The sequence below is a fragment of the Scatophagus argus genome, chromosome 8 (assembly GCF_020382885.2).
Source record: "Scatophagus argus isolate fScaArg1 chromosome 8, fScaArg1.pri, whole genome shotgun sequence".
NCBI lineage: Eukaryota > Metazoa > Chordata > Actinopteri > Scatophagidae > Scatophagus > Scatophagus argus.
The window spans coordinates 2193377-2210423 of NC_058500.1; the positions used below are offsets into that span (position 1 = coordinate 2193377).

The following is a 17047-nucleotide window of genomic DNA, read 5'->3' on the forward strand; positions in this document are numbered from 1 at the left end:
TCAACGCCTCTAAGACAGACATAATTGTTCAGTTTTGACGTGGAACCCAAAAAGCGTCACACATCTCGGCACATCATAACTAGCCTGAGGTTCTGTTTCTCGTCAGGCTGCTCAGCTGTCAAAACCAAATCAGATGAGTCTTTAATGGGGAAGCGTTAAAGTAAGTCGTCAGAGGTTGTACAGTAAACGCAGTATCAGAGTTAAATCCGACCCGCCTGGCTCCAGTTGTTCTACGGCACTAAATGAGCTCATTGTGTGATAGTGGGCAGACATTAGCATCAGTCTATTCTTAGTCGGGCTTGGCAGGGCAGGATGAAAACAGCTCAGAGTCACTCGTGTCCTTCAGGGAAGTCGAGCCTGGCACAGAAAGTGTTTATCTGTCTGGGTTTTGTCTGAGGAGGAAGCTGCACACACTCCTCACACACTGCAACTGGACATCTATAGCATGACAGGGTTTTGGCTTTGATACGGCATCTGACATTCAGTTGTTTAGTTGAGAATACACTTACTGAATAAAGCTGTTTAGCCTAGCTTAGCACGAAGACTCCAAGTTGCAAAGATGTCTTATTCATTTACTTACATGTATGTTTAACACACAACCAAAACATTTTGGTTAACCCGAGTAAAAGTAGGCAAAAGGTGTGTCTGTGTGAAGGATGTTAGTCTAGTGTGGTTTTGGCCTATGAGAACGTATCAACAGCTCACACAGACCTTGACAGAGCTGAACGTCCTTTGAATACCAAACACAGAACAACTGATAAGTCAGTTTGTGTGTTGTACTTGTCCCTGGAAAGATAATATGTCTTTAAAAAGCAAAGAAGGCTCTTTTAGGAGGACGTTTCTCTTAAGGGAACTGCAGAATGATGGACTAAACTTAGAGAATAAATGAAGCCCCATCAAACCAAGTAAAGGAACATGAATGTGCTGTTTGTCTGCACCTCAAGTGGCTGATTAAGCAATCTTATAATCTCCTTTTTTAATTAATTTCCCATTGAATCCCATTCCCTCCGATCTACGACACTTCACTGGCTATTCACGACCAACTGTTTGCTTCGTGTTTGCTCTCCACAGTGTTCCTGAATGGGCCAAACACTCTCGCTGACACAATGGTGTGATAAAGAGCCCATTGAGAAGTATTCTGAATGCTAAGTCACCGGGAGGGTTCAGGCATCAAAAGGAGGTTGTGAGGGCGAGCAAACACTGTAAGACAATAGGACTGAGCTAAATGGACGCTCAGTGCCGCTTTGCCTTGACGAGAGAGAGGCCGCGTCTGAACCAGATAAGCCATGTTCCTCTCTTGTCTATCACGAAGGTCCTGGTCAGCATTAAGAAATGTCTTGTGGGACTGAATCAGGAGTTTATGAAACACATTTAACTGTAAACCCTGAAGATCCACTGGGATGTAATCACTTATGTGAGATCAGGAGCAGACATGACTGGGATTTGGCCTGCATCGAGCAAATATTTCCATTAGTGATTAAATTGCATGGGAGCTTGTTGTTGTTGTTGTTGTTGACTATTTTGTGCCAATAACAAAAAAATATCGAAAATAATTCTGGTTGTCCTCCAGGACATTTTATTCATCTGTGATGAAAAGGTGAACAGGACAGGAGAGACAGAGAGCAGGTAGGTGCTTTTTTAGTGTTTGTGTGTGTGTGTGTGTGTGTGTGTGTGTGTGTGTGTGTGTGTGTGTGTGTGTGTGTGTGTGTGTGTGAGTGCGCGCACATTAAGGGGCATCAGGGAGTTCAAAGCAGCAGGAAGTTAAGAACTAAAGAGCCTGACAATGACCTTTGACCCGTGACAGATCAGCAGGTTGGAACAGACACCATGCATGACGAGGGAGTCTCTCACACACAGACAGACACACACACACACACACACACTTGACATTTCTATTAAAGATGGCATATGAATGGTTTCTTTTTTGGTTCCTCCAGCTGGAGTCCTTCTTTACACCCATCCTGTCTTCCGCCTCCTCCTCCTCTTCCTCCTACAATTTGTCTCTCACTCGCTTGCTCCTTCCTCCTTGACAGCCTAACTTTTGTCCTCTTGCTCTCCGTTTTCTTCTCGTCAGCGGTCATTCGTTGTTTCTTGACTTGTCTCTCTTCACAGCAGGAGGAGGCAAAGTCGTGTTCTGTCAGAAGTGCCAGGACTTCACACATACACCCTCCCCCGTCTATCTGCATACACACACATAGCATACTATAGACTGGCACTAAGTGCACTTTATCTACCCCATTTTGTATTTTGCATTTTATATTTTTTTTCTTAAGTGTGCAATTTTAATTTTCTGCTGACTATTTATAAGTGTGCTTTTAAGCCGAGAATCTGCACAAAATTTCGTTATGCTTGCATAATGACAATAAAGACTCGAGAGTTTGAGTCTGCGCCACTGAAGTTTTTAGACCGGAGTTTTAAACACAATGTTATTACATTTGCTTGGAGCTGCCCCAAGCAAAAGAAGAAGAAAACGCTTAAGAAATAATTAGAAATTAAATTAGTGGTAAAACCAAACTGAAGCTAAAAACGAGGACGTTAACCTGGCAACGTCAACACACTCTGACATCAGCTTCATACTGAAGCAGGCCTTCATTCTTTTCCTCCCGGCCTCCATTCATCCCTCATCCCTCCTTTATTCTGGTTTAGATGTGACATCAACTTTAGCCCTTTTGCCTCTTTCTCTCTCTCAAAGCTGAATCACTCCTATTAAGGTCAGATTTGTCTCTCTCTCTGTCTCTGTCTCTCTCTCTCTCCACCTCTTTTTCTCCCCCTCTTTGCTCATTTTCCTGCCCAGTACACATAATGAATGCCTGAAAAATGTGCACTGTGTGTCAGCGTTTGTGTTTGTGTGAGGGGAGACAGTTTCGAGGTGACGTTTAACGCTGGACGGGAGGGACAGAAAAACAGGAAGATGAGTTGATAGTGACAGGAATAAGAGTCACTGAAGAGCACAGAGGAGTGGGCAGAGGGATGAACGACGGCTACTGTCAAAATGACAGCCTAGGACCTAAAGAGGACAAGTGATTTAAATTATGTGTGATCGACTGAGTCACTGTGGAAAAAGCAGCCACTGACAAAGAAAGAAAAAAGAAAGGAGGACAACTGTCACTTTCTGATGACTTAATGAGGGTGGTAGACGCTCTCTAAATCTCACAATGCAGTACATTCACACATTTATAGAAAATAGTTGCTAATGCTAATGTGGTTCTCTGTAGTCTGAACTGACCAAACCCGCACGGCTGATTTGTATAAAACTGCAGGCCCATAAGATTACAAGAGCTAACGCAAACATGCTACATGTCCACCGGCATTTAACCAGTCTATCGCATTTTCAAAACAATCGCCAGAGTGAACAAGACCAGAAAGACAAGTAAATGTCGAGAGAAGCACCACATGCTATAATAAACTTACAAGCTACACACTAGTGGTGGACCATCAGGACCAGCAAGGCCTTCTCTGCTGGCCTAAACACTGTCAGAAGCACTGACCTACAGTTACAATCGAAATTCTAATATTTGTTCCATAAAATTGTATTAATTTATTCCCAACAGTTTATTCTCTTCATTTGATATCATTTCTCTCGGCTGCACCGCTTCCAGTACGTGTATATGGATGCCCGATTTTTGTCCAATCAGATTTCAGCCTTTATGTGTTGCCATGTCCGTCTAATATTAGCCATTGACTGTTTCTTTAACCAATCAGATTTCAGAATCCTTGCTGTGACGCTTCCCAGGGCCAGCTAGCTGGCTCCGTGAAGTCCTCCTGTAAGAAGTGGACTAAGTCAGGTATGTCCCCACTCAAGGCCCAGGTACCAAATGCACGGCCCGCCACGGCTAAATACTATGGGCAGAAATGTGTTTAAATTGTTGTTTCAGTTCTCACTCTTGTATCTCGTGCCCACAGATCACTACGAACACTGCATACAGTGAGAACTTCATACAATCAGTGCGTAATATAGAACTGGGACACGCGGATAATAAACCATGCTAACTTTTAGTACACATGTCGCTGTATCCACGCTAATGATGCCGGGTTTAGTGACCGCTGGCTGCTAACCTGCGCGACTATAAGAAGGTTGATTTTAGTGATAAAAACTCTTAAAAAGCTTCCTTTGTTTTGGCCTTAAGATTCATATGGAAGCATTGATAAAAAGTGAAAGAAATCAATAACTGAATGCAGCTACTGCAGACAGGTTTACACATGGACTGATTTCACTGGTGGCTTACTAGGAGCTGATAGTACACTGTTTTGCTGTGCTCTAAACAAGAAGAAGACTGGCAAAGAATAAAGTAATGAGGAGGGAGTGTGACAGAGGAATGGGAGAGAGATGTTTGATGCCCATCATATCTATTTTTATGCCTCTTTATTTCCGTCATTGCTGTGTCAGTCGTCCACTCCACAGAAGAGGCTTTGTGGCTGGACAGAGTCAGATAAAGACGAATGGAGAGAAGAGGAGGAGGGGGGAGAGAGAAGAGGAGGAGGGGGGAGAGAGAAGAGGAGGAGGGGGGAGAGAAGAGAATGATGGAGGCGGTGATTACTATGTGAGGAAATGCAGTGAACAAGAGATGGTATCTGAAAAAGTCTCACACACTTTTTAGGAGCTGTCAGCTGGGCCAAATGTTGTACAGCCGGCCACACACACACACACACACACACACACACACACACACACACACACACACACACGTGCGCGCGCTCATACACATCCACAGAGGTGATCTCAGACTACTCCTCCTCATCTACACGACAGGACAGGATACCACATCATGTTATTCTGTCAGGCCGTAATATACGAAAAGCTACAGTTAGTTATCAGCTAGTCCAATCTCCTAATACCCATAAGCCCTTGTGTTAGGGATGCGTTTCCTGGCTTACATTACGCTGCATCCCATCACAGTTTATTTGATGTTGGAGTCAATCTGTCATGTATCTGTTGCTGCTCTGCTGTGGTTGGGTGTGCATTCACTGGATAAAACGCGGGTCATGCTGGACTCCTGACTTGTGTGCTATTTTGTCCATATCATACAGATACTGGACATCTTATTAATCTTTGACTGCAGTTTTATTTATTTCTCTTACTCCTCATTTCTGTCTCCTGACACCCCAAAGAAGGCGATCCCTTATTCCTGCTCTTTTTGGAGGTCCAGGCAGCCCAAGTTGATCTCACGGGTTGAAGATATTTCCAGAGATGAACTGCTTTGAACGAGTTTGTTATGAGCTCAGCTTCACCGCCAACAAGCGTGTCAGAAACTGCTGGGGTTTTCCCAGATATAAACCTCATCCCTGCAGCTCAGAGTCGACTGGCACTTTAAAGGTAACCCTGATGCTCGAACCACATCAATAGCAGGAAGCGTTCACTCGAGAGAAGTTGGCACTGCGCTCGCTCTTTCGCAGGGCGAACAATGGAGCTACCTCAACACTGCATGTGAGTGTGTGAACTTGTGTATGTGTCTTTCTTTGTGTTTGACCAGCAGGGAAACCTACCAACAAACCAGGAAATTAAGGGGACATGACGGTGAAAAACATCTGAATCTCGTCAGGAAGAAACAACCGTTGTGTGTTGTCTCGTTGGGTCCACGTCATAAGGCATCATTTTGGGCCAAAAAAACTAAAGAAAACTGCTCACCTGTTGTAGCAGGTGGACACTGCTCAAATGCTACTGTGTTTTTTTTTTGCACACATGGCCCGTGTTCATGCATGTACTTTAACCTGAGAAAGACAAACATGGTGAAATGTTGTTACAATTAAATATCATGTGGTTCAATCCCACTTATGATTGTGGTGCTTCCTTCTCCTAAGAGGAAGTGACCCTTTAAAAGTCTTCTGCCATTCACTAAAACCAACTGAAGCTGCAGCAGGAGGATTATGGAAAAGAGAAGACCTCACCTGAAGAACATGCGCACACGCACACACACACACACACAAAGACACATTCCCAACTGAAAGCTATATTGTACTTTAATAATAGGCTGCAGAAACAAACATCCCCTTTTCTTTTCCTCTGTCATCTCCTTCTCCTCCTCCTCCTTCCATGTCCTCACCCTCCTCCACCTCCATTCCCTTCTCCACTTAAAAGCTCCCTCCTCTCAATGCTATACCCCCCCAACACATCAGCTACTATTGGCTCCAGCTCCAACCCCCCTGCTGCTCCTCCTTCATCTCTTCCAACTGTCCCCTCCCCTTTACCAAATCCTTCCACTACATCACACACCTGCAGAATCAAACTGCACACAAACACACATCTTTGCACGACGTGAAAACACACACCGACGTCACACAGCAGTACATACAAGTGAACGGTGAACTGTGCTGAACCGGGTATGACCTCATCGGATGATTCACGTTCTCCCTACAGTTCAACAAGTAGCTGTCATTTCTCATCCATCTCTGCCTTCCCCCATGTGCAGATAAAAACAGGAGTAGACAAGTTGCCAGGAAGACATATTTGCTATAGATAAGGAGAATAATGAGGTTATACACACAGTCAATCTGGTCGACCTGCTTTCTCTGCAATCTACTGTACTTTATGTAGCATATGTTAGTTTATTTAGTATATATTTAGTCTATTTTTCCCACTAACAGTTAGGCCTTGTTTGGTTGTTTGTTTGCTTACTTTTGACTAACCCACACTGCTGTAATGGGCTACTGGATCCTTGAATTTCCCTCAGGATCAATAAAATATCTATCCAGCTTTGTATCTATCTGTTACATGGTTTTTCTAGAAAGTCAGCATTATATTCTCATCCTTTAACCTCTTTACTCCTCTCTGAGGACAAGGAGAAGAATAAGAAGCAGTGACAATGAGGAAGGAGATAATGCTGGAGCAGGAGAAGAAAGATAGGAGGGCAGAGGAGATAGAAATAGTCCGTCTTGGGCTGTGTGTTATCTGGAGACGACAGGGCAAACGGGTGGTGCGGATACAGAAAGACGGGAGGAGGAGAGCAAGAGGAGGGTGAGCAGGAGGAGGTGTGGGTGAACTGATGCTCTTTATTTCAAAGTCTGACTCAGATTTGATCCAAACATGCTTTGGAAACACTGAATATCACAAATGTCAGAGAGACTCTCTTTCTTCAGATTACAGTGCAGTGTTGGGTGGTGCAGTCTGTGCTTGGTACACCTGCTGCAGTAACGTGCTGATGTACTGATAATGAGAACGAATGCACAGTCTCTTCACTGTGAGCTGAATTCCAAACTACAAGATTTCAATCTGTTTGCTGCAAATCTATATGAGTTGCTTCACCTTCTGAACTCACACTCAGTTGACAGCATCTCAGAGAAATGGACTGACTTTTAGTGCTCTGCTCATGGGAAGATCGGTGGTCTTAAGAGGCGGAAATTTGGCTGCACCACTAGCAAGATTTACAGTTAGATTGCCAACATTTATGGACAGAGAAATGGCCAAATGTATGTGAACATCATCTCTGCTGCCCTCCTCTCTTCTGGTTTCAGACTTTCCACCACATGTTGGAACTTGGCTGGTAGGATTTGCTTCAATTCAGACACAACAACATCAGTGAGGTCTAGCACTGACAACGGGCAATAAGATCTGGCTCACAGTTGGTGTTCCTGTTCATCCCAAAGGTGTTGGATGATGGGGGGGGGGTTGAGATCAGGGCTATGTGTAGGCCAGTCAGCTTCACAGACACCAAACTGGGATCACCATGGGACTCTCTGGGAGGGACTGCCCACTGGGGGACTCCCAGATGTGTCCACATATTTCTAGCCGGAGGACTACAACCAGAATTCAGTGAAAAGTTTTTTTCTTGGTGGGAGTTGATGAGAAGATGAGAAGAACGACACAATTCTCATGTCAGTGAGAAGTTCCTAAATGGCGCTGATTAGCTTAGCTTAGCACAAAGACCACAAAACAGAAGCAATCAGCTTGCCTGGCTCTTTCCAAACATATCAAAATCCACCTACCAACATCTCTAAAGCTTGCCATTTAACATTTCATACAAAAACAGAAGTCCAAAGATGCCAATTAGGAGCGTCCAGTCTCTGTGCTCAGCTAAGTTACCTGGCTGCTAGCTGTAGCTTCATATTTAGCATACAGACATGAGAGGAGTATGAATCTCATCAGGTAACTCACAGCAAGAAAGTTTACTCTTCTGGTGAGAAATACAGGGGGGAGAGGAAAGAGAGAAAAGGGGGAGAGGGACTTAGGACTAATTTAACAAGCCTTCCCCTCTGCGGGTTGAGACAGGTTAACTGACATTCCAATCTCTCCCTCCTCTCTTTCTCTTTCATTCAGGCAGAGGTGAGGAGGGGGAGGTGTGTGTGTGTGTGTGTGTGTGTGTGTGTGTGTGTGTGTGGTGAGGTCTCCAGCACACTTTGTGAGCCCTGTCACTGACACACACACATAAAGTCTGGCCTCAGCCCACCTGCATTCCAACATTACAAAACTGCAACCTGGTAACTAGAGATCCTCCCCCCTCCCTCCCCTCGCTGTTTCGTGTCGATGCCATCCAGAAAACACTTTGTAGATGGGAAACATTTTCAACTCTGCAGCACTGTTCAGTGTCAGTGGTGTTGAAAAGGAAACATACAAGCGGACCAGGGGCTGGTTGCACCAACAGGGTTCACGCCTGGCGTTAAGGTACTTCAGTCGTGTTCTGTGTCCGACCAACAGTAATGGCAGCTACACCAGCCATGCAAAGGCTTCCTCTTGTAGCTCCCAGGTGTAAATCCTATTCCTCATGGGTAGCGGACGAAAAGCCAAAATCAAGAGTTTTTCTACCGTCACCACTTAAATAACACAGCTTGTGCTGTAACTGTAAATCATCACCTCATATTGGTACATTTTATACTGAGTGGGCATTTAGATTGTCTTGGGATGGAAGAAATGCATGGAACAACACACTGAAGAACTGTCTAATACAGATTTGTGTATAACTGGCATTAGAATCAGAACTAAACTTACCAGAATGAACACACCAAACAGTCAGCCCTGTAAGCTTCCTTTGCCCCTGCACACACTGTATTGTAATGGCACAGTGGATAAAAGACTGCAGGTAGCCTTCATCGCTGTCATCCAGTCAACATTCAATGACCGACTCTCTACTGGGCTCTGACAGGACTCATTTTGTTCTTTAAAAAACACTTCATTCATTCTTTTATTACTGCTACAAGGTAAACAGGCTTATAAAGGCTTTTACAAGCTAATCACACACACACACAGTGACAGTCACAGCTCCCTGCTCCTCTATTGAGAGAGAGGGAGGAAGGGAACAGAGTAAAGAGTGAGGAGAAAAGGGACGATAGATGGATGAGGGAAGGGGAAACCGAACGCCATGACAGAAAACACACACACACACACACACACACTCTCTCTCTCTCCCAGTGAATGAGGAGAGCACTCGAGCAGGAGAGCCTGGCACAAAAGAGTCTCATTCAGAAGCATAAAAGGTTGTTCAAGAGCAACGTTCAGAAACACAAAACAGTTAACTTAGAGTATAGAGTGAAGGTTTCCTGTGCTCTGTGTGTGTGTGTGTGTGTGTGCTATACATCTCACTGTGATTATATCTCAATCTGATGGATCCACTAAAAACAGCAGCTAGAACAAACTGATCCTCCTGCCAAGAACAGCATCTCCCAAAACTGAGGAGTCAACCGTTTGATTTTTCATGTGGGTCCCTGAGCTTAGGGAGGTTGATTTAGGAGGCTTAGGTTAGATATTAAACCAGTTAAGGGGCTCAGATTTACTTTTCAGGGCAAGGCTGAGCAGTTCATCACTCTGAGGCAGCCAGCAGTCAACAGCTGGCAGAAATCCAATCAGCTTCATTTGCAGTTTAATGAAACAGCTGAGAATAACAGAGAAGCTGCTATCAAGCAGTGATAATGATGGGAAAAGTTCACATTTTTCAGCACAAGTGGACTGGATCTGAACTTTAGAATCACAAATAATTCTGTAAATTTGACAATTTGGGAAACACGTTGCAGAACATTTTCCAGTCTTGAGCTCTTCTGAACACATTCAAGAACACCAGAAAACAGCCAGTTTGGTCTGGCTGGTCAGGACTTCTGACACATCCTGATACATGACAAAGCTTCTGATGTTCTACAAGCTTCTGGACAACAATCAGGTTCCACAGGAATCTATTAAAACACTCCTGAACATGCAGGCAGAAAAGGGGCACCACAGCACACAGCACTTATTTACTGAGCCTTACCTGTCCGAGGTCCAGGGTGACGTTCACCTCGTTGTATTCGGTGCTGCGGGACAGAGGCGGGCTCTGCCACCATCGCTCCGTCCCATCGATGGCGTTGGTGATGGGATGGGCACGATCGCTGTCGCCCTGGCTGCAGATGTCACAGTACTGGCCCTGAGAAGGCAGGGAAAACACATGTTTGATCTTTAGTGGAGGATACCAAAAGGCTCTAGGACAGGAGTGCGCGAGTGGGACAATTTAACGAGGAGGTTCACGCCATATTTTCCTCACAGACTATTCAGCTGTGTAAAGCAAGGTCCTCATAGTCAATTCCATGGATATTCTTATCAATCAGTACACCATACCAGGTGTCTTGGACTGGCTGATATATGGGCCTCATTACAGGAGCTTCATAACTCAGTTTAGGATGACATCTACAATCTGTGGTATTACAGGATGACAAAATCCTGAACTTAGAAATTCAGCTGTAACAGAATCGTCCTAACTGGAGAATTTCTATCTTAGAAAAAAAAAAGTTAAGATTTTACTCTGTGATGAGAAACCAGATCTCCAGTTCTTTCACTGAATGTCAAAGATGACACACGGTAGCTTCAAGAAGCACCAAACGTCTGCAGGGTTTGACAAGGTGAAACCTCCGACTCGCGAGACACGAGCTGTAGTCTTTGGTCGGAAGGAAACTTTGCAGAGTAAAACACTGTGCTTTATCACATTTTTGGGAACAACACACTCTGGTTAATGTGAGATTCGACTCCTCAGTCCAGCCTCTATCACCAACAAAAAACAAAACAGCAGCACAGTGTTTCAAGGTCACAGTAAACTTCTGTGAAAAGAAGAGATTTCTTTCACGGCTGTTTGTCCCTGAAGCAACCTGTGTCAAGTTTCTTATACACCTACAGAGAGGTGCCCGCACTCAGGTTACTGTTAACACTGAGGCTCCAGCTTGTATTACTGCTGGTAGGTTTTGATGTGTTCAGTTCATTCAGTTTAAGCCTGTTTTGTGCTAAGTTACACCGCTTACAGTCTGATCCGAGGTGAAAATAATGGAAATGAATGGCTGCGTGCAAAGACGGGAAGGAAGGTAGGAAAACATGTGAGAAAAATTCCAAACATCACGACAAGCTTTCATAATTCGTGTCCAAGCGGAGGTAGACACTTGAAGTGGCCCCTCCACTTCTTTGGTTTCTAAAGTCTCTTCATTCTTAGTTAATCCAGGTTGGTTGTCTGAGCATTTAACCCAATCACTGCTGGCCATGTAAGCATTAGCATAAACTAAACAAGCGTGGACCTGAACAAAAGCCCGGGACAGGAGATGCTATCGCTGCAGGTCAGTGAGGTCAGAGGTCCTCCACCCTCCTTCATCATCCCCCGGTCTTCCTCGTCCCAAAGATCACCTGTCAGTCAGCCTCTCAGATCCCCTGTGGATCTCTTGTAGTCTAAAATTTTATCACCTGACAAATCAGTCCCTAATATTTGACATTTGTTTGCAGTCATTTGCATTCTTTGAGCTATTCTTATTCATTCCCTCAGATCATCATTTCTTTCATCACTCTCGCCACCAACCACCTCGACAGAATTTAGTTTTATTTACATCCCTGAGAGTTTGTGACACACTTCACATCACATTATGTTGTGTCGTCTTTGACATGCACTGAAAAAGACTTTGGACTTTCATTACGCTGAACAAGATTCACAAGGGGTAAATTATTGGACTCTGCAGTTGTGTTTTAGTGATAACATTGGTTTTTATGAAGGTGCTGCAGGGTCTTAATCTTTATTGCTTTTCCAGCTCTCTTTTTATCTCTGTATTCATAAAGAGCTAATTATCTACTTCTGTACTAATTGCTCTCATTTAGTTTGTCATGTCTGAGACCACAGAGCAGTTCGCACCACCTTGAAAACATTAAAGACGGCAGGAAACATAACCAAAGAACTTAAGCACCCATGACCCGATGGTGCACCTCTGTTCATAACAGTTTAAGTTGGCTTTGAAAGCGACAGAAAAGCTGCTGACCTCCGCAGGTTTGCAGCATCTTTACAGGACAAGGCAGGTGTTTGGTGTCGTGAGATGTCACTCTTTTTCACACGACTTCTTCCTCAGTGTTCTGTCACCACACCTGTCCCATCATGCAGAGCACATTTATGTCGCACATTGTTATCCGTCTCTTTTCTCATTTCTTTCTTCCCCTTCAGGTGACTGACAGTGAGGAATCCATGTCCTCAGGGCAAAGCCAAAGAGTTACTCAGTCATCTGTCACTTCATGTAATCTTGTCCTCCTCTGAATACTACGTGTGGTTTTGCTCGTACTCGGTTTGAATCCCATCTGTTTGTCTTCCTTCCTCTCTTCCTGTCTCACTCTCACCTGCTTCTATCTTACATGGCATCAGTATTTCATGATACGAAAGCAAAATGAAAGCTGCAAGTCAGATTCTGAGTTGAAGACGGCCGAAACTCCCGATGCCACAGGTAATGCTGATTACATTACAGCATCAGAGCCGTGGCCCAAACAGGCGTCACCACATCCACAGCACGTTCAGGTCATTAAGTCCTCTGAACTTTAAAGCGCTCTCATAGCCCTTCAAATACGATTTTGATTTGGTTAATGCAGCATTTTGAGGAAAAAGGATTTTTAAACTTTTCTAGTCACTTTCCCTCTCTCTCTCACACACACACATTCCAGTCCTCCTCCTGCTGTTTTTAATTAATAAAAACACTCTCATGTCTTGCTGTCAAATCAAAACAGGATTAACCTCAACACAGAAAAGTGTGTGTGTGTGCATGTGCATGTGTATATGTGTGTGGGTCTGTGTGTTGTCCGGGGAGGGGGGTGCAGTAACACAACAAGTGGGCCGAGCCACAATAGCTCAGCAAAGCCCAGCAAAGTGGGCTAAACCTCTTAGCCCGAACACATAATGCACCCTCCTTCGAGCTAATGACCAGATTTCTGGGGTTCGTTTTGGAGATTTCCTGAACTAATTATGCACCTCCGTCACCACTTCAACCAAACCGCTGTGAGCAGGCACATCAGAGAAAGACTGGATGAAAACTGTCACGAGAGACCATTCGGCCTAATCTTGTGTGGAGGATCTGAAGTGGGTCAAATGTGGCTGGGATCACGTCTGCGTCTGGGGAGAAGGAATCCCACAGCACAAATATTGCAGCTCGAAATGAAGATAATTACTCAGCTTTCCCCCATTTGAGGCGGCACTAGATTTTCTTCTGGGTAGTTCATCAGTTAGATGTTGAAAGAAGAATCTTGAAAGCTCTTTCTTTCTCCTCAGGGCACATGTTTTTGTCTTTTTCCTGGTTTCATTCTCAGTCTTTACAGTCAATCAGACCACCTGCTGTTCATTCCCTTCCTCTACTTATCATCCTGTCTTTATTTCTCCACACTCACACCTTTTTTTTTCCACGTCTGAACTCTTTATATTTCCATTGAAATGGTAATTGTTAGCACACGTGTTGGCTGTTTCACACTAACCATGAGGGACAGGTTTATCATGTTCTGTCTTGTACTAAGATCACCCGCCACCAGCGGGGGGGAGCAGGACTCGGGTCTCGATAATCTCGCCGCAGCACAGCAGATAAACTCGGTCTGATTTAACGAGACGGGTCAGTCACTGTGAGGAATGTGAGGAACAGGTGGGAGAGAGGGAAGGCAATAAGCCTGCATGTTACCGTGTTGTTCTTTAGCCTGCCGCTTTAATGGTTAACCCGTGGAACTGCAGTAATCCATTGTGTGTTAACTAGCGATACCTGCCTCGAGGCTTAATTGTCAAACACACAAAAGGTCCCGTTGTTGGTCCTTACAAACTCATCATCACATTAAAAACTCATCTGTACACACAATGTGAAAAGCTCAGGGGCAGCTGAATGAGCGAAATGCTGCTTGTCCTTATATAAGTGGCCTGTGTTTGTTAACTGTTGCCAAGCCCTACAAAGGAAGCAGTGCATGAAATAATGACTTGGCAGAGCAGTTGGGAGATCCGTGCACACTGCTGACCCCCTCTGTTCGACTGTGGATGCAATCAAGTTTGGAGGTTGGCATTCGGTGGAACATAATAAAATTGGAATGAAATGCGCAGTTTGGTGCAATAAACTTAAAGGAGCTGCTCTAAAACTGCAGTTTGACGAGCTAACAGATGCATGTGTAAAAATGTGAAGATCACAGTGCTGCAGAAAGGGTACAGAAATTACTACATAACCTAAAGCTGCCACAATTAAGTACTGCAGTATTAGTATCATATTCAAACACTACATAAGTGTTATAACGTGGGTTACAAAAGATAAAAATGAAGTCAATCGCGCTAAGCGCCACAGGTGGGCTTTCAGTCCTGTACTTGTCCGTCACTATGGCTGAATTAAAGCTCCATTGTGCCCAACTCCCTGCTGAGCCTCATAAGCACGAAAACCACATGTAGAGTCCTGTGGGGCTCACCTGGATGGTCTGGCTCGGGTCTCCGGACACCGGGCCTCCGACCAGCTTGCAGTACAGGTCGTGCACGGTCCTGCCGCCTTCTTCCTCCCCGCAGGTCGCCGTTGCGGTGATCTTTGTGCCTTCGGCCAGGTTGAAGTACGGCGGGTGCAGGCTGTATCCGTTCACCCCGTTGGTCGGCAGCTCCTGCGCCGCCGTCGAGCGGCAGCAGGTCACCAGCAGCGGCCACAGAAGCAGCGCGACCCGCGGCCGAGCGCGCCGAGCCGGGCAGAGCGGCGCCGCTCCGCTCGCCATCATCTCCACCTGTTCGATCCGCTCCGGCGATGAGAGTTTGGGGAATAAATCGATGTGAGCGCGAAGAGAGTTAAGTTCTACAGAAGACAAGCATTTGGAGGAGAAAGTGAGGGAGATGTGGGGCAAACTACAGAAGAAAGAAGACGGGGAGCTTCACTTTGGAGTCCCGGAGAGCAGAGCGTCGAGATTTGTGTCCTCTGTCCTCCCTGCGTGTCGCTCCACCAGGCACCTACTCCAACTCAGTCTGCCTCCCCCTTCCTGCTGGCCCGGCCCCAGAGGCTGGAGGAGGGCACAGCTTCTGTTCCACTGAACAGAAGGGCTGAGTGGTTTCATTAACGGGCTCAGATGAAGGCTGAGTTTGGGTCCGCAGGTCGATCACAGGTTTCTTTTTTCTGATGTTTGTTATTCCTTTATCATGTCTGTCCCTTTCTCCCCTCTTTTCCTCCCTTCTCTGCCAGTCCTCCTCACGTGTTGCCTCGTCTCTTCCTTCCATTTCCTCTCTTCTTTCCCTGCCCATCACTCCATCTCATTATTTTTTTTCTTTTTTTCCCTTTACTCTCATTAATCTGACATTCCTGCATGGCACCCACCAAGTGGCAAAACAACAAATGGGAAATCAAACCACACACACACAAACAGTCAGTGGACCTGCAAGCTGCCACTCAAACAAATACAAACACGCACACGGCCACACACACACTCAGACCATCCTCAGGTCCTGCAGGATGAGGACCACCAGTCAGGTTTGGATTTGAAAGTCGTTATGAAATCACAAACATGTTGTTCTTTAGCCTCATGCAAACCTTCTGTAACTTTCTACATGTCCACATGTAACCTTGGTGTTGTATCAACATCTTTTAGGAGCAGGACGTTTTTATTTTTGTAAACATCTTCTTGTTTTTTCATTATGATTTTTAAGAGCGGCTTGGATTTTGCAACAGTCCCTGTAAATATACAACATTTCACAAATCAGACAAACACATCTATGTTGACATCTGGACTGGAGAAAGACATAACTGATTTTAAATAAAATGTAACCATGAGGCAGTTTAAGTCTGGATAAAAGTGTTGGAGCAGTTAATGTGAAGAGCACAACAAGAAAGAAAGTGAAAGTGACATATTTTGTCATTGGAGGGAACTCACTCCAACGAAATTTGTGCTCTGCATTTAACCCACCCAAGTGACGTGCACACACACACAGCAAACCCGGAGCAGTGGGCAACCACGTGCAGCGCCCAGGGAGCAGTGGGGGTTAGGTACCTTGCTCAAGGGTACCTCAGCCATGGACACCGGTACGGGGAATCGAACCAGCGACCCACTGGTTACGGGTCCAACACCCTAACCGCTGATCCACGACTGCCCAACATGAAACCCACTCCAGGGTACGAGAGGCTGACCTTTGTGACTCACAGCATTAATTTATTTTGTGTTGGGAAAATGAGCTAAAATAAGCTTTTTTTGTGCTCATCGCTATGAAGTGTCCCCTGGAAACGGTTTCTATTGTCATTTGTGCTACTTGCAGTGTTTCTGCATTGGGTTATGTTTTCTCACGTCGAGCTCGACTTTAGATTTGGCCCGTGTACTTCGGGCGGTAGAGGAAAACCTTCACGTGCCAAAGTTTTTACAGGTTATGCTAACGTCTTGAGGTTGTTAGCAGCAGAGCTACACAGCTCAGGTTTGCAGAGGAGCTTCTGTGTGTGTTTGCAGGCAGCCTGTCATTCTTCTTCTTCTGTGTTTACAGTCCGTCCTCTTCTCTCCCCGGGAGCCATCACACTGTCCCATACGCACTTTTGTCCTTGTCTTGCTCCTGTGGGACAGTGTGTGAGGGACATACAGAGAGTGAGACAGCGAGTCCACTCAGTATTCCATCTCAACACGCACTGTCTTAAATGGTTCATGTGACAGAAGAAAAGGCTTGAAACAGACAGCAGAATAATCCTCTCCTCAGTCTGAATCCACCGGGAGCTGCTGTCAGAGCTGCTGAATAAGCTGTTCTCTCCCGTCTTCTGCAGTCCGTCTGTGGATGTGTGAAGATGGCTGTTAAACTTGGCTGCTACTCAGGTAACACAAAAGGACATTTTAAAAGCAGCTGTTTCTGATGCACTCCCAGGTCAGCTTTCTTGTTTGGGGTCTGTTTGTTCTTCCAGTAGA

The 17047-nt window shown here is 45.2% G+C and overlaps 1 protein-coding gene across 2 annotated transcripts in view; it reads right to left on the bottom strand.

Annotated features, from left to right (window-relative positions):
• lama5 (laminin, alpha 5) overlaps positions 1-15963 on the bottom strand; it is a 72852-nt gene extending 56889 nt beyond the window's left edge. For both annotated transcript variants that reach the window (XM_046397294.1, XM_046397293.1), the window contains exons 1-2: positions 14606-15963; positions 10170-10322 (exon numbers count right to left, since the gene is read on the bottom strand). In XM_046397294.1, the coding sequence (XP_046253250.1) occupies positions 10170-10322; positions 14606-14899 (447 nt within the window). In that variant the 5' untranslated portion in view covers positions 14900-15963. The remainder of the gene's footprint in view (positions 1-10169; positions 10323-14605) is intronic.
• Positions 15964-17047: the final 1084 nt, after the last annotated feature.